At 42.7% G+C, this 21993-nt stretch overlaps 2 protein-coding genes and 1 long non-coding RNA gene across 4 annotated transcripts; 2 read left to right on the forward strand and 1 right to left on the reverse strand.

The window, feature by feature from the left end:
• The first annotated feature begins 2600 nt into the window (after positions 1-2600).
• Positions 2601-4740, forward strand: LOC148136922 (putative G protein-coupled receptor 139). Its single transcript, XM_087982687.1, has 2 exons — positions 2601-2799; positions 3842-4740. The coding sequence occupies exons 1-2, from the start codon at positions 2613-2615 to the stop codon at positions 4738-4740; spliced, it is 1086 nt and encodes a 361-aa protein (XP_087838813.1). The 5' UTR covers positions 2601-2612.
• A 2118-nt stretch (positions 4741-6858) lies between these two features.
• On the reverse strand, positions 6859-11751 carry LOC148136923 (uncharacterized). Its single transcript, XR_015754327.1, has 2 exons — positions 11530-11751; positions 6859-9151 (listed from the first exon to the last, which is right to left on the reverse strand). It is a non-coding gene; the product is annotated as an uncharacterized LOC148136923 (long non-coding RNA).
• Positions 11752-11753: 2 nt separating this feature from the next.
• On the forward strand, positions 11754-18397 carry LOC122544367 (uncharacterized). Of its 2 annotated transcripts, none has more exons than XM_043683600.2 (2): positions 11754-11942; positions 13293-18397. In XM_043683600.2, the coding sequence occupies exon 2, from the start codon at positions 13632-13634 to the stop codon at positions 14415-14417; it is 786 nt and encodes a 261-aa protein (XP_043539535.1). In that variant the 5' UTR covers positions 11754-11942; positions 13293-13631; the 3' UTR covers positions 14418-18397. The 2 variants fall into 2 exon arrangements, with proteins under 2 accessions (XP_043539535.1, XP_043539536.1); XM_043683601.2 differs by having other exon boundaries at positions 11754-11915.
• The last annotated feature ends 3596 nt before the right edge of the window (positions 18398-21993 follow it).

Raw genomic sequence — 21993 nt, forward strand, 5'->3', positions numbered from 1 at the left:
GGACTCTGTTATCTGTGCCTATTCAGAGAGTTGAGCAGAAAGTGAGGACTGCAGATGCTGGATATCAGAGTTGAAAATGTGTTGCTGGAAAAGCGCAGGTCAGGCAGCATCCAAGGAACAGGAGAATCGACATTTCGGGCATAATCCTGAAGAAGGGCTTATGCCCGAAACGTCGATTCTCCTGTTCCTTGGATGCTGCCTGACCTGGTGCGCTTTTCCAGCAACACATTTTCAGCTATTCAGAGAGTCAGCATGTCCACAAAGTTCCTCACTTTCTCCGTGAGTCAAATAAATGTACAGATCCATTATAATTAATCCGAAGTTCTGCTGGATATCATAGAGAGTACAGAATCCTAAGCTCTTTCAATCTCTTCTGGATGCCATTATAGGACTTCTTTTCCAGATCACCGCCGCTGAAAAGTCCTGGAAAAACATTACCCTGTAGCCCTTGCACATCAACTCCCTTGGATCCCTTCTTGGGCTCTTGAAGCTTCCATGACTCTCTGTTTGTCTTTAATAATGGTAACGTACCAGGACAGGGCAAGGACACTGGTCTATTTCTGGCCTCCATGCTATGATCCGCTCGGTTCGCTTTTTAGCCTCCAAACTAAACAATTCTGGGAACCATTTTGCAAATAATTCCGCTGGCTGCTCACCTTTCATCCCCTCCGGTATTCCAACAGCACAAAGGTTGGTTCTTCTGCCCCTGTTCACAAGGTTATCCACCAGATCTAGCAAACCCACAGACCAGTGTTTCCGGGGCTTAGATCCGACTTTTAGATGAATCAGCCTCTGCTTCCACACCTGGGACCCGGCGTTTGAGCTCATCAGTCCTTTTCCACAGGCCTTCCGGCGGCTGTTCGTGCTTTTTCAGCTTTTCCCCAATTTGTTTTCTTCAAACTCCTTCCCTGGGACCTCACGAGATTTGGTGAGCTCCTCAACCAAGGCCTGGTGACAAAGCAAGCCCACCGCCTCAATGGATTGAGCCCTGGCACCGGCTGAAGGCAAACTCCTTCCTTTCTTCGGCATTCTCCCACAACATAAACAAAGATAGGTGGAACTTATTCCAGCTCTATCCTGCTAATGTTATGGTGCAGGGCTCAGCAACGTGATCCTTCTAGGTCACTGCCATCTTGAATCCCCCCCCCCCCCCGGAACAACTTTGAACTCAGATTGTATCTCTGTGGGTAGTCTGTATCTAGTTTAAAAGAAATGAGTTTTGGCTTTGATGCTGTGGAATGGAATGGCCTCTGAAAATTTAGTACATACTTCTATACTGGTCGCTAAATATTGATTCCCACTTTTTTTGTTTTAGGGAGGAGTGCTACATAATCAATTAAGACATTTGTAAAAGGTTCCTCACGTGGCTATTCGGGGTGTTGGTTTTATCAGTGCCTGAGGTTTTCCTACTACTCAATGTGTTTGACACTAAATACTTACCTCGTGGAATCAGCGGCCTCCATTTTGCAGGAACAGGAAGGCTCAACAGGAGTGAATGCAGGCACTGGGATTGATGGGCACGTTTATGGGTATATTTACAAGTCAAGATTGGGAGTGGCTCAGAGGGGAACTTGTAGGGAGTGGTGTTCCCATGTATCTGCTGCCCTTGTCCTTCTAGATAGAAATTGTCCTGTCTTTCGAAGGTGCTGTCTGAGGATCATTGGTGAATTTCTGCGGTGTGTCTCGTAGAACGTACACACTGCTGCTACTAAGCGTCGGTGATGGAAAGAGTGGATGATTGTGAATGGAATGCTAATCAAGTGGGTGACGTGACAATAATAACTCAAATCAAATCAAATCATGCCTGCAAACCATGCCTGATAATCTACCATCTATTTGATAATCAACAATCTGACTACCTCTGCCTTAAAACTATTTCAGGATTCTGCTTTCACTGGCTTTTCAGAAAGGGAATTCCAAAGAGTCCATTACCTTCTGAAAGAAAAAGAATCTCTGCATCCAGGATTCACCTACTGAGATCTTTCCACTCTTTGTGACTGAATAGCTGTTAGCCCAAACACTGATTGGCATGTAAACGCAAAGTTGTATATTATCACAATCATGAATAAATCTCTGCTGATCATTTCAATACCATATCACCCGTGCCTCGTTGTCATGTCACGAAAGTGTAACCATAACAATTGCCACATTAAATACAAATATGCTGTGGGAGGCAAAGCCCATATAAAGGTAGAAGGTCATAGTTGGCAGCAATGGTCAGAACAAGGTTTCCATATCCAGGTTAAATTTGGTGCCATGTGATTTCCAAGTTTTCTTTCCTCAACAAAGCTCATGCATCCCATCAGGAGTGAGCACATCTTTTGGATTATTGTGATAAATAATGTGTGGAATTGAAATGGGTTAATTGGAACTGTCAGCTCAAAGGCTGTAATGAAAGTCAAGTCTCCATGGCCCCTAATTGAGCCTCAGGAGATTTCCTCCTTATTTTAAGAGAAGTCTTTATTTCGGTTCTGCAAACTGTCAGCAGGAGCATCACATCCATCACAGCAGGAATCCGTGACCCAGAGACAGCGAGAGAGAGAGAGACAGACAGACAGACTGACTGACAGACAATAGATTGGAATCCGAAAACAGTGGATTAGAATGTTACAATGGAGCTGAATCTGAATCTGGGAACAGGAGACTGGAATCTTACAACACTGGGCAAGAGTTTCTCCTCAGAGATTGACTATCTTTCTACATATTTCAAATGGCTACCATTGGCACCTCGAATCTTTTACACACTTCGGATTAGTCAGTACATATACTATCCAATCCTTGCTATTGTTGGAGTCCCAGGTAAGTCTCTCCAGACAGCTCTCAACGCGATAAACCATTCCTGACTGTTCTTCTGAATTGCCATTTATCATTGAGTGCCCCAACTAGTTATCAAAATGCAAGCCAAAAATCGACGATAATATATGAATTTGTCATTTTAAAGTTTGTTCACTATCAAATTAAACCTTCAGTCGCAACATTACATCAACCTCATTTGTGTAGTTCCAATGTTTTCCAAGTGTCAATACACAACTGCCAGATGAATAGTCCAGATAAAATGATAGGTAAACACTTTGGAAATTACTGATAAACACATTGGAAGATCAATATTTACACAGGCCATAATACCTCATATTGATTATATAAAATAGAAGAAACATTAAAATTTTGAATTCCTTTATTGGGAAACAATCAAATTTATACTTGATTAGCAATGATTTGAAATGCAGTCTCCTCTCCTGGGGTTTGTCGCTCTTACTGCTGAATCCTAGTTCCAGGAGTTCACTCCTCTACTCATGTGAAGCATTGCAGTAAAGTTTGATCACACAAACATTTATTTGTCACTGCATCATTCTCCAACTGAACTCCTAGTGTTTGGGAAAAATATATATTGTATTCTCCAATGGCAACAAATGTTCAGTATCAAATAGACCAACGCTTACAGACACATCTCAGGAGTTGAGTTGAGTTATGCATGGCTGTGAATCATCAATTAATACACACGTGAGTTAATTCACTAGCGAGGTTGATTTTCCAATATTCACTCAGATGAAAGGTAATAAGCATCAGGATTTTAACATGTTTTGCATGTAAATTATCCCAGAGATATTGAGGTCACGATTTGATCCAACAGAGGATTAGTTCTCTTGTTTTAACACTCAAACAATGTTCATATTCACATGTGACTGTCAGTTCAGCAGTGAACTTTATTTGATTTCTTATAACCTGTTATTCCTCAGGTGTCTTTTCATCCCAAATACTATACTAGTCAAATTTAAACAGAGCTGGTAAGGATTTGAAAAGTCTGAGGTCTAACCTCCATTTTTATTCTCCTTCCTAACAGTTAATTTAGTGACAATTGCAATACTTGCTCAAGGAAAGTGTGGTCTCTCTAAATGTATCACCTGCTATCTCGTGGCCATGGCAGCAGCAGATCTGCTGGTCATTATCTTTGATCTGATACTGAGGCAGATTCCAATTGTTTATCGGGAACAGTTCTTTTTCCTATTTTCCGTTAAAGTGTGCAATATCCATGCCATCTTACTTCATACAGTCACAGACTGTTCTGTGTGGTTGACAGTCACTTTCACCTTTGATCGATTTGTAGCCATTTGTTGCCATCAGTTGAAATGTAAATACTGCACTGAGAAAATGGCGGCTGTGGTTGTGGGAACAGTAACAGTGCTGAGCTGTTTAAAGAACATTTTTTGGTATTTTATGCTCACAAATGAGTATTGGCTTCAGAACTTTCCCTGGTTTTGCTATATGACATCCGATGTTATGAAATCAACCGTCTGGACAATAATCGAGTTCCTTCATCATATTATAACACCAGCCATCCCATTTGTTCTGATTGTGCTGCTCAATGCTTTGACTGTCAGACACATTTTAGTGAGCAGCAGAGCCCGTAAGAGACTCCGAAGTCACAGCAGTGGGGAGACTCCTAGAGATGCAGAGATGGACAGTCGAAGGAAATCCATGGTCTTATTATTTGTTATCTCAGCGAATTTCATCCTCCTCTGGTCAATATTGATGGTCTACACAATATGGTGGCGAATGCTGTATTTAGGGTATGATTCAGTAATGCTGCCTACCTTTCTGCAAGAAATTGGCTTCATGCTCCAGCTCCTGAGTTGCTGCACAAATACTTGCATTTATGCTGTGACACAGACGAAGTTCAGAGAGCAGTTGAAGAATGTGGTGAAATTTCCCCATGCTCTACTTTTAAAATTCATTAAATAGAAACTCTTCAGCTTTTCTTCAAGTGTTACTCTGCTATAATATTCTATACAAATTGTATTACTCCATGGGGTCTGTGATATCAACTAATAATATCACGTTGACCAATGTACACAATGTGTCATCATCCACTAATGGGTGCAAACTGGGAACTGTAAATTATGCACATTGACATTAAGAATGTGAAGGCTTTGAGACATTCAACAGACTAATAATAATCATAAAGTGAGAATATACTCAACAGATACATAAGTGGAGGAATTCTGCAGTGAGTAACTAACCCTTTGATACCTCAAAGCCTGCCCATTAACTACAAGGCACAAGTTAGGAATGTGGTGGCATATTCCCCAGTTCCCTGAATGAATGCAGATGAATGTGGAAAATTGTCTATGTATGTCCTTGTACATTAAAAATCAGGACAAATCGAACCTGGCCAATTACCACCCCATTAGTCTGCTCTCAATCATCAGTAAAGTGATGGAAGGTGTCTTTAATAGTGCTACCAAACAGCACCTGCTCAGCAATAACCTGCTTAGTGACTCCCAGCTTAAGTTCAGCCAGGTCCACTAGGTTCCTGACCTCATTACAGCCTTGATTCAAACATGGACAAAAAAGCTGAGGGGAGGTGATAGTGACAGGCCTTGACATCAAGGTTGCACTCAACCAAGTGTGGCATCAAGGAGCCCGAGCCCAACTGGAATCAGTGAGTATCAGGAGGTAAACCTTCTGGTGGTTAGTCATGGTTGTGGTTGTTGGAGGTCAGTCATCTTAGTTCCAGGTCATCTCTGCAGGAATTCCTCTCAGTAGAGTCCTAGGCCCATTTCCAGCTGTTTTATAAATGACCTTCCCTCTATTATAAGGTCACAGGTGGGGATGTTCGCCAAGGATTGCACGATGTTCAGTACCAATCGCAACTCCTCAGATACTGAAACAGTCTGTCTTCAAATGCAAGAAATTGTAGACAATATCCAGGCTTGGGCTGACAAGTGGCAAGTAACATTTGCGCCATACAAGCGCCAGACCATGGCCATCACCAATAAGACAATCTAACCACCGCCCCTTGACATTCAGTGGTGTTATCATCACTGATTCCACTACTATCAACATCCTAGGGGTTACCATTGACCAGAAACTCAACCGGACTCACCACAGAAACACAGTGGCTCTAAGAGTAGGTCAAAGCAAGGAATACTGCAGCAAGTAACTCACCTCCTGATTCCCAGAAGCCTGTCCATCAGCCCAAGCACAACTCAGAAATGTAATGGATTACTCTATTACTCCCCACTGGCCTGGATGGGTGCAGCTCCAACAACATTCAAGAAGTGTGACACCATCTAGGACAAACCAGCTGCTTGATTGCACTACATCCACAAGCATCCCTCCCTCCATCACCGATGCTCAGTAGCAGTAGTGTGTACTACCTACAAGATGCACTGCTGGAATTCACCAAAGATCCTCAGACTGTATCTTCCAAACCAATGGCCACCTCTATCGAGAAGGACAAGGGCAGCAAATACATGAGAACGCCACGACCTTCAAACTCCCCTCCAAGCCACTCCCCACCCACACTTGGAAATGTATTGCTATTCCTTCACTGTCACTAGATCAAAACCCTGGAATTCCCTCCCTAATGGCAGTGTGGGTCAACCCACAGCAGGTGGTCTGCAGGGTTTCAAGAAGACAGCTCACCCCCAACCTTCTCAAGGGCCAGTGGGGGCAGGCAATCAATATTGGCCAGTCAGAAATGCCCACATCCAACAAATAAATTTTCTGGAAAAAAAACTCCTGCTCCTACAGTCCTTGAATAGGATATTCAAACAGACCATAAAAGGTACCAATTACAGAGACTTCAAACATTTCACATCTCTTAATCTTTTCGAAATTAAGACAGCTTCACTGAGTGAAGGGAGGAAGGAGAGAGATCACAGTAGAAATAACTTACAACCACAACAAAAGTTGGAGGTTCTTTTCAGCTGACAATATCAATGCCAAGGCACTGCGAGGGGTTCAGAAATGACTTCCCAGCACAATTCCAGAAATGCTTGGCTTTACAATATCAGGAGGGGGCTTGACAGCCTCATCGCTTGATAAAACAGAAGGCCAGAGAACACCAACACAAGATAGTCAGGAAGCAGTTTAATTGGGGAATTTACAAGAAACGTCTTCAACCAGAGAGTGGTGGGAATCTGGAACACACTACCATAGGGCGTGGCTGAAGTGACTCACATAGAGAAATTTAAAAAAGCAGGCAAGCGATTGAGAGAGAAGAGGGCAGGGAACCACATGGTACATTTAGATGAGAGATGGGAGGAGACTGGCTGGACCATGATCACTAAGATAGACTGATTGGGCCGAGGAGCTAGTTTCTCTTTGCGCATTCTCTGTAATCCAACGTGATTCCTAAAAACAAGATGGGAAATGAAGGTAATCAGTTGGCATCTCTTATTCTTTGCTGGTCAGCTTGTTCAAGGTATAAGCAATTGAGAATTAAACTCAAGCAGAAAATAGCTTATTTTAATTTTTATAGAAAAGTGTTGAAAAATACTTCAACACTTATTTTACACAGCCATCAGAATGAGGGCAAGGCAGACAAGCGAGAAAAATCGCTTCGGTTAAAATGTTGCAACTCATGAATTGAACTTTTTGATATGATTCTGATCTCTCAAGTCCTCATTGACTTGGATAACTGCCACACACAAATTTTCTTCTGATTCAGTCCCCATTCTGACGTGGACATATATCGCCGTTGGATCAGTATCACTGGGTCAAAATCCTGGAACTCCCTCCCAAAGGGCATTTTGGTTGTATCTCCACTACACAGACTGCAGCGGTTCAAGAAGGCAGTCGATAACCAACTTCTCAGGGGTAATTAGGGATGAGTAATGAAAGGTGGCCGAAAAATATAAGCACTACCGCTGTTAGGAAAACAAATTACAAAAAACAAATAAAGGGTGGCCATATGTAAAAAATAAATTAAACCTGATTCTCCTCCACTACCAGGATTTTCATAGCATCTTGTTCTTTGCATAGGAAAATCCAGCTCATGGGATGAAACACTTTTATTGGAGGGAGTTTACTGGCTTTGTCGCATATGTCATGTCTCATGAAATGGAGGGTTATAAATATTAAATATAAACATAAAAAATCACTGATTATACAAGGGAAACATTTTGACCTGGAAAATTGTTGATCAGAAAGAAAAGCAAACGAGAATAAAAAAATTAAGGACAAACTTAATACCCACATCAGGTAGAGAGGATGTTAAGAGCAGCCTGGACAATGAAGAGAGTGGGGAAGAGGATTTGACAGAGACGAGCACAGAAGGATACAGTGAGTAATCCACTAGGGATTGGAGAGGATTGTCAATCGAGAAAACCAGCCTGTCTAACAACGGACCTCGGCCACAGAAATCCTGACAATCCACCTTCTCCTGAGTATCCAAATCATTGCCTCTTCCATTCACTCTTCCCCTCTCTCCCACCGATCTTTGAAGGTTGCCATCTGGACATATCTATCTGCAGTAATCATGGCATGCAGTTCCAATTCCTCCAAATTCTCCATACATTCTGCTGCAATCTCCAGCTCTCATTTTCTTTATTCCCTCATGCCACAGCTACCAGAACTGGATACAAGCCTTTTTTTTTACTGCCCATCCCTAACTAGTTAAGAGTCAACTACATTGCTGTGGGTCTAGAGTTACATGCAGGCCTGACCAGGTAAGGATGGCAGTTACCTTCACGATAGGACATTATTGTATCAGCTGGGCTTTCCCAACAATTGACAATGGTTTCATAGTCACCATTAGACTCCTAATTCCAGACATTTATTGAATTCAAAATCCACCATCTGACATGGCAGGATTTGAACCCAGGTCCCCAGAACATTAGTTGGGTGTCTAGATTAACAGCCCAGTGATGATGCCACTAGGCCATTACCTTCCCTTCCATTGTGACCCCTTCTGATCTATATCTGATGTTTTGTAGTTCTTGCTACTTCAATGGTGCTCCCTGACTGGCAGACACCGTAGACATTTCTCACCATGGTCAATTGCAATACTATTCATGATGTTGACCTGCACTTTAAATCGACTGAAGTTAGTGATTTTTGGCTTGCAGAAATACAAAACAAAAATAGCTACGCCACTAAGGATCAGCTGTCACTTAACAGTCTCCATGAGAACATTGTTGTGGTTCTGTTCGCCGAGCTGGGAATTTGTGTTGCAGACGTTTCGTCCCCTGTCTAGGTGACATCCTCAGTGCTTGGGAGCCTCCTGTGAAGCGCTTCTGTGATGTTTCCTCCGGCATTTAGTTTTGCTGTTATTCTGTGCTACTGTGATGTTTCTTTGTTGGACCAAGGTACCTTTGTTGACCAAGGATATTCTATTACCAGCTAATCAAAGGAATGGTACAACTTCCTGTTTAAACAGATAATTCATATAAACAACTTTGAAAAACCAATAATCAACAATCAAGTACTGTGGATGCTAGAAATCAGAAATTAACAAAAAAATCAAAAACTCTGGAAATAATCAGCATGACAAGGCTGTATGCATGAAGACAGAAATAAGAGTTAATTTTTCAAATCCAAAACTTCGCATTAAAATTAGGAAAGGTCAGTGCTTTTTAGCATCTCTCAATGAGGCATTTTACAGCTTTCCAGAATCAGTGAATTCAACAATTGCAGATCTCTGTTCTCCCTGTTTTATTTCCTCGTCTTGGCATGTTTTGTTTTTTTCATGAACTTTTGTGTTCTGGTATCAGCACACCTGCTCTAGACACACCTGTTACTTTCTTTGATTCTTCTGTGCGTTTCATCTGCATTCCCTTTGGTCCTATAAGAGTAAGACTAAAGGTTATGCAGAGAATAGGGTTCAGAAACTTATCAGACATGATTCAATGATGGAACGGACTCAATGGACCGAAAAGCCTAAATTCTGCTTTTATGTTTTATGATCTAACACCAACTCTTCTGCCATTTGATCTCTCCTGTCTTCACCCTATCATAGAGCTTCCTTTTGTCCTGATCCCACACATCCCTTGCTCAAAATCTATTATTATCCTAACTTCTTTTGAAAGATCATTAACCTAATGTATTGACTGTTTATCTCTCCATAGATGTTGCCAGACCTGCTAAGTGTTCCCATCATTTTCTGTCACAGGTAAGTGTAGTTTGGTAAAATCTGAATGATTGGGGAATGTGGAACAATGTAATCCATAATGTCAGCATCAACTGCCATGGAAACAGATTATTTAAACTTATCAAATGTCGGTGTCTAAAGTGTCTGTAAAGTTTACAGAGTTCCAAGTATTAGTCCACTTTTGTAATGATCCAATGTTAAGAGCATAGGTTGAATAACAGCAGAACTAAATATGTAATATAAACAGAAATTGCTGGAAAAATTTCAGCAGGTCTGCAACATCTGTGGAGAGAATTCAGATTTAACATTTCATGTCCAGTGATCCTTGCTCAGAACTCTAGTTCTGCTGGGCTTTTCCAGCAATTCTTCTTTTTAATTCTGATATCCAACATGCACAGTTATTTCCATTTTTAAAAAAAAGATGTAACTTGCTGCCAGGGACTTGACTGTCTTGTGAGGAATTGTGTCTTGTTTTTACAAAAGCTATTGGGTTTCCTTTTATCAACCAATGCAATAGATTCTGATACTGATAGAATTTGTGGCCTAATCAGAGAAAACTAGGCAAAAGCAAGGACTGCAGATGCTGGAGATCAAAGTCTAGATTAGAGTGGTGCTGAAAAAGCAGCATCAGAGGAGCAGGAAAATCAACGTTTCGGGCAAAAGCTGATGAAGCCCTTCCTGATGAATGGCTTTTGCCCAAAACATCGATCTTCCTGATCCTCGGATGTTACCTGACCGGCTGTGCTTTTCCAGCACCACTCTAATCAGAGAAAACCTCTGGTGACTACTGAGACAGTGCAAGCTCCTCTCTCCATATATAAAACCAAACTATCATTTTTAAAAATTCTGTGCCATGTCCACAGGAATTCATAAAGGGCTCAATCAACACAAGGACAGATTATCTGGCCATAAAAACCCACAGTACAGAAAAAGTCCTTTAATCCATCACATCATGTTAGTCAAAAACAACCATCTAATTATTCTAACTTCATTTTCCAGCATTTTCCATAGTCATGTAAACTTTAGCAACATAAGTGTACATCTAAACAGTTCTGAAATGTTATAAAAGTTTTTGCCTCTACCACCCTTCCAGATTCACACCAGACTCTAGGTGAAAATATTTCTCCGCGTCTCTGTTAAATTTTCTCCCCCTGACCTTACATCTGGTCATCGATCCCTCCATTCCCGGTCACTGTCACATGGCATTCCATGGGGTCGGGTGAGGAGAATCACCTGCTACATTTGGGTGACCAGGCACCTGAGTTTTGCCAAGTTAAAAATCGCAGAACACCAGGTTATAGTCCAACAGGTTTAATTGGAAGCACTAGCTTTCGGAGCGACGCTCCTTCATCGGGTGATAGTTTTGCCAGGGGAGGTGGAAATGGAAATTCACAGAAGGGAAACGTCCGACGGTTTTCAGCTTGCCACGTTTCCTCAAAGCAACTCGCGCCTAACCTAATCATGTCGGTTCTTGTGTACTTTTTTTTAAAAAACAGAAATTAATTCTATCTCATTCGGATGATAGAACAGCGAATGTACCTTCAAGGGTAAAACTATTGCCCAGCATGCCGCGCGGTAAGGAAAGTGCTCTATTCACAAAGCGGGAGGAGTGGGGCGCAGGCGCGGTTCTGGCAACCTGGAGCATGCGCACTCACATCGACCCGGGTCGTGAGGTTGCCGGAGACGGTTCGAAAGGCAGGCCGCACGTCGCCGAGTAACAGAGTAGGTTTGGTGGTGCCTAATGCTCTGTAAGTCTCGGTTAAGGATTTTCTAAGGATCCTTGGTCGAAGCGGCGTGGTTTTCCCGTGTCCGCCCAGCCTGTGGTTAACAGACTGGCGTCCTGGGTTACCGGATCGCTGGAGCGGGCCCTCCGGGCCGTCGAGGGGGCGGCGCATGCGCGGAGCCGCGACGCTGACGTCATCGGGTGGGCGGACCCATCCTGGGACCCTGCATTTCACAGAAAGCATGCAGTGCACAAGAGGCCCTTCGGCCCATCAAGTTTGTACCAGGCCCACAACCCTGAATGTTATGACACTTCAAGGTGCTCATCCAAGTGTTTTTTCAAAAGGTTGTGAAGTTAAGCATCTCATCTCCCCTCCCAGGCTGTGCAATGCAGGTGAAAGTGAGGACTGCAGATGCTGGAGACCAGAGTTGAAAAGTGTGGTGCTGGAAAAACACAGCAGGCCAGGCAGCATCCGAGGAGCAGGAGAATCGACGTTTCGGGCATAACCCCTTCTTATGCCCGAAACGTCGATTCTCCTGCTCCTCGGATGCTGCCTGGCCTGCTGTGTTTTTCCAGCACCACACTTTTCAACTGTGCATTCCAGGTCCTGACTACTGGCTGGGTGAAACAACCTTTCCATGAATCCCCTCTGAACTTCTTGCTTTGCCTTTACAATTATGCCCCCTTCTTCTTGACTGCAGGGGAACAGCTGCTTCCTGGTGAACGTGAGGACTGCTGATGCTGGAGATGAGAGTCGAGAGTGTGGTGCTGGAAAAACACAGCAGGCCAGGCAGCATCCGAGGAGCAGGAAAATCGGCATTTCGGGCATTCCTGATGAATGGCTTTTGCCCGAAACATTGATTTTCCTGCTTCTCAGATGCTGCCTGAACTGCTGTGTTTTTCCAGCACCACACTCTTGATTTATATTCATTTTGTGCATGCGAATCATTGATTTGTGCATCTCTGTCAGGCCTTCTCAGGAAAACAAACCAAGCTCACACAGCCTCACCTCATAGCTAAAGCTTTGTGGGACCCTCAGGTTAAACTAGGTTGATTCTCCATAATAAGAGAGCAGCCCTATGCTCTGGTGTGACAATGGTGATTTTACCTTTTAGCCTAAGTTACTGATATTAAGCAGGAAGGATGCTCATACAAAGTCTTTTGCAAAAGAGAAACTTAGTCTCCATGAACAGAATGGGTCTGTGATATACTATTTAATGGCCAGTTACACTACATCTGAGTCACATGATTAGAGTGGTGCTGGAAAAGCACAGCAGGTCAGGCAGCATCTGAGGAGCAGGAAAATCGACGTTTCCGGCTAAAGCCCTTTTCTTACACCCCTCTAATCTTGACTGTGATTTCCAGTGTCTGCATTCCTCACTTTCACCTAGTCTGTGTATGTTGTCAAGCTCGGCTTTCGATTGAGTACATATTACTGCGTAGCTGCATGGATTTAATAGTAAAACAATTTAAGCAGGTGAGTCCCTCGCAGGCACGGTAATTTCTATCCGGATGGATGGAGATTGTCTCATGATGTAAGTTAAACCGTTCAACTGCCTTACACAATAAAGAAAACTCACAGGGTTTAAAATATTAGGGGATCAAGAAGGAACCAGTGTACTATTAAAATCAGTCCTGCCTTGAATTTCTACCCTTTGTGCTTACAATGCTGACTTTTATACACTTGCTTTCCAGGGCATTCAGATGGGATTGAGAATTGAGGAGCACGTGCCAAATATGGAATGAAATCTGAAAGTCTTGCAATTCATCAGGGCCTGAGTATCTTGGCCTTTTGGTGCATAAGAAGTCTTTTTCTGGTTTTAAACGTCCATATGGCTGGAAGGGCATCAAGACACAAGCACTTGAATGAGACTGCTCCCTTGTAATGACTGGAAATAACTTAAACCTGTGATGCAGCCTGAAAAAAATACTTTGCATTTGTCACAGCTTAGGGAACCTGTGTGCATATTCTGTGTGTGGACCCAGGGTTTCAATTGATTGTACTAAGTGGAGGAACACAAGGACACTGGCATCATGGAAACACCAGAGAAATTTGGGGACTGTGAGAAGAGAGTACTTACCTCTTATGAGCTGGATATTTATCAAACTGATCACAATGGGGAGAAACCGTTAACCTGTTCAGTGTGTGACAAAGAGTTTGCTCAGTCATCCAACCTGATGTTACACCAGCGAGTTCACACTGGAGAGAGGCCATTTACCTGTTCCGTGTGCAGGAAGGGATTTTCACAGTCATCCAGCCTGCAGACACACCAGCGCGTTCACACTGGGGAGAAGCCGTTCACCTGCTCAGTGTGTGGGAAGAGATTCACTAATTCATCCAACTTACTCTTACACCAGCGAGTTCACACTGGAGAGAGACCGTTCACCTGCTCCGTGTGCGGGAAGGGATTCACTCAGTCGTCCAGTCTGCTGACACACCGGCGCCTTCATACTGGGGAGAGGCCATTCACTTGCTCGGTGTGTGGGAAGGGATTCACTAATTCATCCAACCTTATGACTCACCAACGAGTTCACACTGGGGAGAGGCCGTTCACCTGCCCCGTGTGTGGGAAGGGATTCACTCAGTCGTCCAGCCTGATGACTCACCGGCGTGTTCACACGGGGGAAAGGCCGTTCACCTGCTCCGTGTGTGGGAAGCGATTCAGAAATTCATCCAATCTGCTGACTCACCAGCGCGTTCATACTGGGGAAAGGCCATTCACTTGCCCCATGTGTGGGAAAGGGTTCACTCAGTCATCTAGTCTACTGACACATCAAAGGGTACACAATGGGCAGAGGTTGTTCAGATGCATTGTGTGAAGGGGTTCACTCGATCCTTCTGCTGAAATATCAGCTGGTTTGCAAGTGACTGCAAGAGTTGGAAATGTTTGTTGCTGGTACTGTTAAAGACATATGGAATAATTTGCATTTACTCTGAAAGTTTGGATTTCTGCTGGCGTTAAGAATTCCTATGCCATGTAACTTATGCGATTCATAATGCTTTGGTTTTCTGGCTTTTAGAATTTACTGAATTATGGAATAACTTTGGAACACACAACCGCAAGTGAATGGACCAGTAAGCACTAGAATAAATCTTTACCTGAAACACAAAACAGGTAATACTTTATGAAGTGAATAATTATCCAGAAAATATTTCCACTCCCTAGATATTGTATGAAATTATGCTAGAAATTGCTGCTCCAAATATATCCACCTGACTGGTGTTTCTGAACATTAACCAGGAAGGTTATGACATAATTGGGCTGGAATACAGTACAAATTTTACATTTCTGTGAAATTTCACAACACGTCTAATGTCCAGCTTTGAAAGAGGGAAGTAGGTGAATAGTGGAAGGAGAGAAGTATCCTGGGAGATTGGAAAACAGTGTATGTAAGTAATTAACTGGATTTTCTAAAAGAAACGGTACCGAATGACTAATTTTAATTTGATTAATAGGCATGGAATAAAATGGTAGTCTCTGTAATGGTGGCCCCAAAACTATAGTTGATTGTAAAAACCTTCCTGATACACTAATGCTCATTAGGGAAGGAAATCTCTCAATATTACCCAGTTTGGCCTACACCTAAGTTGGCCACATTACGGATATGGATTGAACTGTCCTCTGAAATGGCTCAGTGAGTTACTCCGTTCCAAGGCAATCAGGTATGGACAACAAATGCTGGCTTGCCAGTGATCCGATGAAAGGATAAAAGGAAGTGACATTTGTAAGAAATTGCTGTAAAGTAAGTAAGAGTCATTTTATTTTCCTGAGGGCTGTCAAATCAAAAGGAAGACTATCTTGTTTAATTTACTTGATAACTGCAAGCAGTCCCCAGATTTCAAATGGGTTCAGTTCTGGTGTTTGCTGATAGGTTTATTTGTACTCGAGTCAGACCACAATGGGGATGGTCATCTTCATTTCAGACAAATGAGCCAACACCACTTGTCTCATTTGTAATGGTTTGTTTTCTGATTTGGTGCATCCCACCAAGCTCCATGACCACAGACAGCATGAACGTTGCAAACTTTATTTTAGCGCTTTTCCAAGAATTGGCACAATGTCACAAAACAGACTTGACAGGTAATTGCAGCAACATCTCTGATAACATATGCCAGCATTGTCAGATTCCAAATTATCTGCAAGAGAGACAGAACATGCGATTGAAAGAACTGCATAGATATTGATAGATTTACTGAATCTTAAAAGAGTGTTTTCTCTCTCTTTCCCTATCTCAAGCTGTCTATCTATCTCACTGTCTCTCACTCTGTCCATCTCTTGCACTATCTATCTCGCTGCCCCCTCTCTATCTCACTCTCTCTCCATCTCACATACTCTATCTCACACTGTCTATCCATCTCTCACTCTCTCCATCTCTAACTCTATCTCTCTTTCTGCATCTCTTGTTTTCTCTCTCTCAACTCTGTCTCTCACTCTCCATCTCATTCTGTCTGTATCTCATTCTCTTTTTATCTGTGTCACACTTTCCATCTCTTACTCTCTCACGTTCTCTCTCTTCATCTTTCACTTACTCGCTTTCTCTCTCAATCTCTCACTCATAGAGTCGTAGTGTCATACAGCATGAAAACAGACCCTTTGGTCCAACCAGTCTATGCCGACCATAATCCAAACTAAACTAGTCCCACCTGCCTGCATTTGACCCATATCCCTCCAAACATTTCTTCATCATGTACTTAACCAAATGCCTTTTAAACTTTGTAACTGTACCTTCATCCACCATTTCCTCTGGTAATTCATTCCACGCATGACCATTCGAAGAGAAAACAAATTGCCCCATGTCTTTTTAAATTCTTTCTCCTCTCACTCGAAAAATATGCTCGCTAGTCTTGAAATCTCCCATCCTAGGGAAAAGACACCTGCCTTATCTCTATTCCCCATGATTTTATAAACCTCTATAAGGCTACCCCTCAACATCCAATGCTTCAGTTAAAAAGGTCCCAGCCTTTTGTTATAACTTAAACCCTCTATTCCATGTAACATCCTGGTAAATCTCTTCTGAAGCCTCGCTAGCTTAATAATACGCATCCTGTAACACGGAGACCAGAACCGGACACAGTTCTCCAGAAGAGGCCTCACCAATGTCCTGTACAACCTCAACATAACGTCCCAACTCTTATACTCAAAAGGTATAGTGTGTGTGTGTATATAACGTATTATGTAATATATATCAAAGTTTCTTGCAGAAAGGAATTCATTATCATGTTCACCTCAATTTGGACACTCGTTGTAGTGAAATGTGACTCTGTCTTCCTTTTCCAATTTATCCAATAACTCCTACCACCCACTCCCTCTCCGCATTCTGACCACACATGCCCCTGGCCCCATCCTTTCCCATAGTCTCCCAATCCAGCCCACCCTCCACATCTCCCAGCCCGCCATCCCCCACCACCGTAGAGCAACATGTACCCTGATCGAAGTTGAGCTTCTTAGTTGGCGATCCAACTGCCAAGTCTTTCAGTGTCCACCAGGTCACTGTTGACATCCAAGTCATTGAGGTCACTGAACATCACATTGGACATCTTTTGCTCTCTTACTCTCTCCATCTCTCTTTCTCCATTTCTTCTTCTTTCTCTTGTGTTCTCTCTCTCTGCATCTCCCTCTCTCTTTCTCTTTCCATTTTGACAACAGGGCAGCCCAGGCTCTGTTATCTCAGCCTAAGATATTTTTCTGACACAGGCTCTGAAGCACAACCTTCCTCAACTCAATAAGGGGGTGGAGTGGGAGAGGGTGGTGTCTTGTAAACTAATAGTTGGGTGAATGTTAGCAAGCAAGGAATCATGGATTGACTTTGTGGACTTTTAGAGAATGCAATTACCTTGGACATCTGTCTCTGTTAATTGAAAACCAAAGAAGAGGTTGCCTGTGGGCAGCGCAGTGGTTAGCACTGATGCATCATAGTGCCAGGGACCCAGGTTCGATTCCAGCCTCGAACCACTGTCTGTGTGAAGTTGGCACATTCTCCCTGTGTCTGCATGGGTTTCTTATGGGTGCTTTGGTTTCCTCCCACAGCCCAAAGATGTGCAGGTTAAATGAGTTGGCCACGCTAAATTGCCCGTAGTGTTCAGGGATGTGTAGGTTAAGTGCGTTAGACAGGAATAAATACAGGATAATAGGGTAGGGGAAATGGGTCTGGGTGGGTTACTCTTCGGAGTGTTGGTGTGAACTTGTTGGGCCGAAGGGCCTGTTTCCATACATTCTATACATTCTCCAACCCGTCGTACCGAAATAAGATATACAACTGATCTCTCGAGTGGCAATAAGCCACTCCAGGCAGCACATAGTTTTTTTTCAATTGGGTGCTGCTGGCTCTGACTTAACACCATATTTGTTTTCAGCGAATTTTGGCCAGAAGGATCCATGCTGTCTTCAGCCTAACAATTTGGCAAGTTCCAAATTACTAAAGTAAACAGAAGGCTTTAGTGCTATCCATCCATCTCAGTTCTGAAGGAAAGTCATACCGGGCTCGAAACGCTGACTCCATTTCTCTCTCCATGGATGCCAGATCTGCTGACTTTCTCCAGCATTCTCTGTGTTTGTTTCAGAATTCCAGAATCTGCCAGGTTTACCCTTTATTTGCTTGTCCATCTGACCAACCCAAGAGCTAGTAAAAATTCTGAGGTGGCTGTGGCCACTGAGATCCATTCTCCTGTTTATCTGTTTTATTTTATCTCTCTTCTGTTTATCTACTCTGGGATCAGTCATCTATTCTCACCTGTCCTGATCATATGTCTATTAGCTTTATAACAAACGAAACTGTTGCTTCTTAATAAATTGCCTTAAATCAAGTATGTCTTTGACCTTTTTTTAATTATTATGTGTTTACCAAATCAAACTTGCAGTGGTATCAGAGTGGGGGTTATGTAGTTAGAGAAACAGCTGTATTAGTTAGAAACGTGGAGAATTTCCTCAGCAAAGTCAGGAGTACCTCACAAGTTTGGCATTTAGAGACAAAGGTTAATGAATAGTCTGATAGAACAGGAGAGAGTAATATCCTGGGAGATACAGAAGACGTACTCATAGATCCTGGATAGGCTTTCTAAAGAGGTTGAGCAAGTCAAAATTAAGACCGGAAGGAATAAAGGAGGGCCATTTGGCCCCTTGAGCCAATTCCAAAATTCAATAGGACCATGGCTGACCCTCCATGGCTGACCCTCCATGGCTGACGCTCCATTCCTGTCCTCTTCCCCCGTAACTCTTGATTGCCCTATTGATTGAAAATCTAATAAGTAAAAGTCTCATGCTGAACTACCTGGGCATTATGATTACGTTTTTGTCATTTATAGAAATGATTTGGGTGTGAATGTAGGAAGAATGGTTAGTAAGTGTGAAGATAACACCAAACATTGGTTAAATAGTGGACAGCGAAGAAGATTGTCTCAGATTACAACAGGACCTTGATCAGACAGGCTGGGGAGTGGCAGATGGAGTTTAATTTAGATAAATGTGAGGTGTTGCATTTTGGTAAGGCAAATCAGGGCAGAATTTATATACTTAATGATAGGTCCTGGGGAGTATTCATAAATAAAGATACCTTGGAGTGCAGATTCATGGTTCTGTCAAAGTGCAGTCACAGGTAGACAGGGTAATGAAGAAGACATTTGGTTATACATGCCTTTGTTGGTCAGTGCATTGAGTATAGGAGTTGGGATGTCATGTTTCAGCAGTACAAAACATTACTTACACCACTTTTGGAATACTACATTCAATTCTGGTCTCCCTGCTTTAGGAAAGATGTTAAATTGAAAGGGTTCAAAACATAGTACAAGGATGTTGCTGCAGTTGGAGATTTTGAGCTCTTGGGAGAGGCTAAATAGGCTGGAGCTGTTTTCTCATCTGAAGCTGAGAGGTGACTTTTTGGAGGTTTATAAAATCATGTGGGGCATGGATAGGATGAATAGCCAAGGTCTTTTTTCCCCCAGGATGGGAAGCCCAGAACTACAGGGCATAGATTTAAAAGATTTAAAGGGACCTAAGTGGCAACTTTTCGCACAGAGGGTGGTGCATGTGTGGAGTGAACACCAAGAGCAAGTGGGAGGCTGGCACAATTACAATATTTGAAAGGCATCTGGTTGGGTACATGGAAAGGAAAGGTTGAGAGGGATATGGACCAAATGCTAGCAAATGGAACTAGATTAAAACAGGATATCTGATTGGCATGTGTGAGTTGGACTGAAGGTTCTGTTTCTGTGCTTTACAATTGGAATGTGGGCATCGCTGGTGGGCCAGCAGTTATTGTTCATCCCTCATTGCCCTTGAGAAGATGGTGATGTGCTGCCTTCTTAAACTACAGCAGTCCACCTGGGGTTATCCCATAATATCATGACGGAGGGAATTCCAGGATTTTGACCAAGTGGCAGTGAAGGAGTGGCAAATATTTCCAAGTCAGGTGGGGAACTTGGAGGTTGTAGTGTTCTCATGTATTGCTGCTCTTGTCCTTCTAGACAGAAGTGGCCATAAATTTGGTTGAGGTACATTGGTGCATTTGTTGCTGTACTAAGCATATGGCTATGCTTCCCAGCTGGGTAACAAGTGCAAGGAGTTAAGGAGATAGGCAAATAGGTTGCAAAAAGAAAGTAACAGTTGACAGGCCATAATTTCTAAAATAAAAGAGAAATATGAGTGATTGTGGTGTCATTGATTAGGAATCCAAAGGCTCAACCAAAACTCACATTCATGGCGGATGCTTCTTCCTTAGTGGCTGTGTCAACTCCATCTTACCCCATGTGGGTTCCAATAGATTCCATTCTTCATGAATCCGCCCAGAATTACAGGGACTTCTGTGATGTGCAATGGTCCTCAGGCAGCTGTTGCTACCACATCCATCAGCACAACCTCATACTTTCTCTAAGTTGTCCTGATCTCCAGTTCCATTTTATTCTTAGCCATATTTGATCATTTGATGCCTTAGCAAGATCAATGCTGCTTGTTCCTCTCATCGAATTCTCAATCTACACCCATCATCAGCTGGTCCATCTTTAACTTTTCTATTCCTTTCTTTGATGTCTCTGTTTCTATTTCTGGTGATGGACTATCCACTAATATCCACTACAAACTGACCAATTATCTTGATTACACTTCCTCACATCCTGCTTCCTGGAAGGACTCCATTCCCCATTCTCCACATTTCTCCATCTTGAACCCATCTGTTCATCTGTGGAATTCACTACCCAAGATTGCTGTGGATGTCGGGATGTTGAATAGACTTAAGCTGTAGATTCACAGATTTTTAATTAGAAAGGTGTTGAAGGGTTATAGGGAGTGGGTAAGAAAGTGGAGTTGAGGCCGAGATAAGATCAGACATGATTGTATTGAATGGGAGAGCAGGCTCAAGGGGCAGAATGGCATACTCGTGCTCCTAACCCTAATGTTCCTGAGCTGCTATCTTTCACAGAGTGCCTCCAAAATGTTCTCCATTATCTTCAATTGAGAACTCTCCCTACCATGGCTGACAGCTATACCCAATCTATTTCCCACACTTCAGCCCTCAACTCTTCCCTACCTTCTCAGGACAATGATAAGATCACCTTCATTCTCAATTCCCACCCTTCTGCATTTGAAGGATTATCCTCCACCATTTCCCTCATCTCCAGTAGAATGGTACCCTCCTTCCATAGTGAGCATATTATAAGGACCCTGGTCCACCCTTTCAATACGCCTGACATTTTTGCAACAGCCTCTCCCATGCTGTCACAGAAGGTGTCAAACTTCACCTCCTCCCTCCCCATGGTCTAAATCTCTAATTGCACCTTCTAGGTGAGAGACAAAAATCTGCGGATGCTGTAATCCAAGGTAGACAACCAGGAAGCTAGAAGAACACAGTAACCCAATCACCTTCCAGGTTTTTTTCAATCTAGTCTACTGCATCCACTACTCACAATGCAGTCTCCATTACATGGGCAAGACCAAACATGACTTTGATCTGAGTACATTTAACTTACTGTCTCCTGTTCAACCCTTGCATGAACACCTATCTCACATTTCAGTCTCTCATTTTACACTATTTGCAATCCTGTTTTTTAATGCTCTAGACACCCACACCATCTGTCAACAGCATAAACAAAAACCATTTCCAGCCTCTTTCAGTTCTGAAGAAAGCATACTGGACCAAAAACATTAACTCCATTCCTCTCCATAGATGCTGCTAGACCTGTTAACTTTCTCCAATGTGTTCTGTGATACATTTTTTGTTGGTAATATCACCAAGACAAAAGACCTCTTCAGTAAAGTGCACTGTCTTGTTTGTGTCTTGCATTTACACGTCCTGACCTAAGACAGGTGGATTTACGTGACTTAAAAGTTACAGACAGATTTATTTTGAAAATTGGCTTCCACGTTTTTTATTTTATTATTCTTTTCATGGATGTCAGTGGTAAGAC

Source organism: Chiloscyllium plagiosum, unplaced genomic scaffold, assembly GCF_037043375.1.
Source record: "Chiloscyllium plagiosum isolate Xiang-an unplaced genomic scaffold, Cpla_swu_hap1 HiC_scaffold_44, whole genome shotgun sequence".
NCBI classification, from domain to species: domain Eukaryota; kingdom Metazoa; phylum Chordata; class Chondrichthyes; order Orectolobiformes; family Hemiscylliidae; genus Chiloscyllium; species Chiloscyllium plagiosum.

Excerpts from the sequence above, each read along its gene's own strand:
- LOC148136922 (XM_087982687.1), top strand. The coding sequence starts at position 2,613 with ATGGAGCTGAATCTGAATCTGGGAACAGGAGACTGGAATCTTACAACA. Across the intron at positions 2,800-3,841 it reads TGCTATTGTTGGAGTCCCAG|TTAATTTAGTGACAATTGCA; the intron begins GTAAGTCTCTCC and ends CCTTCCTAACAG.
- LOC122544367 (XM_043683600.2), top strand. The coding sequence starts at position 13,632 with ATGGAAACACCAGAGAAATTTGGGGACTGTGAGAAGAGAGTACTTACC.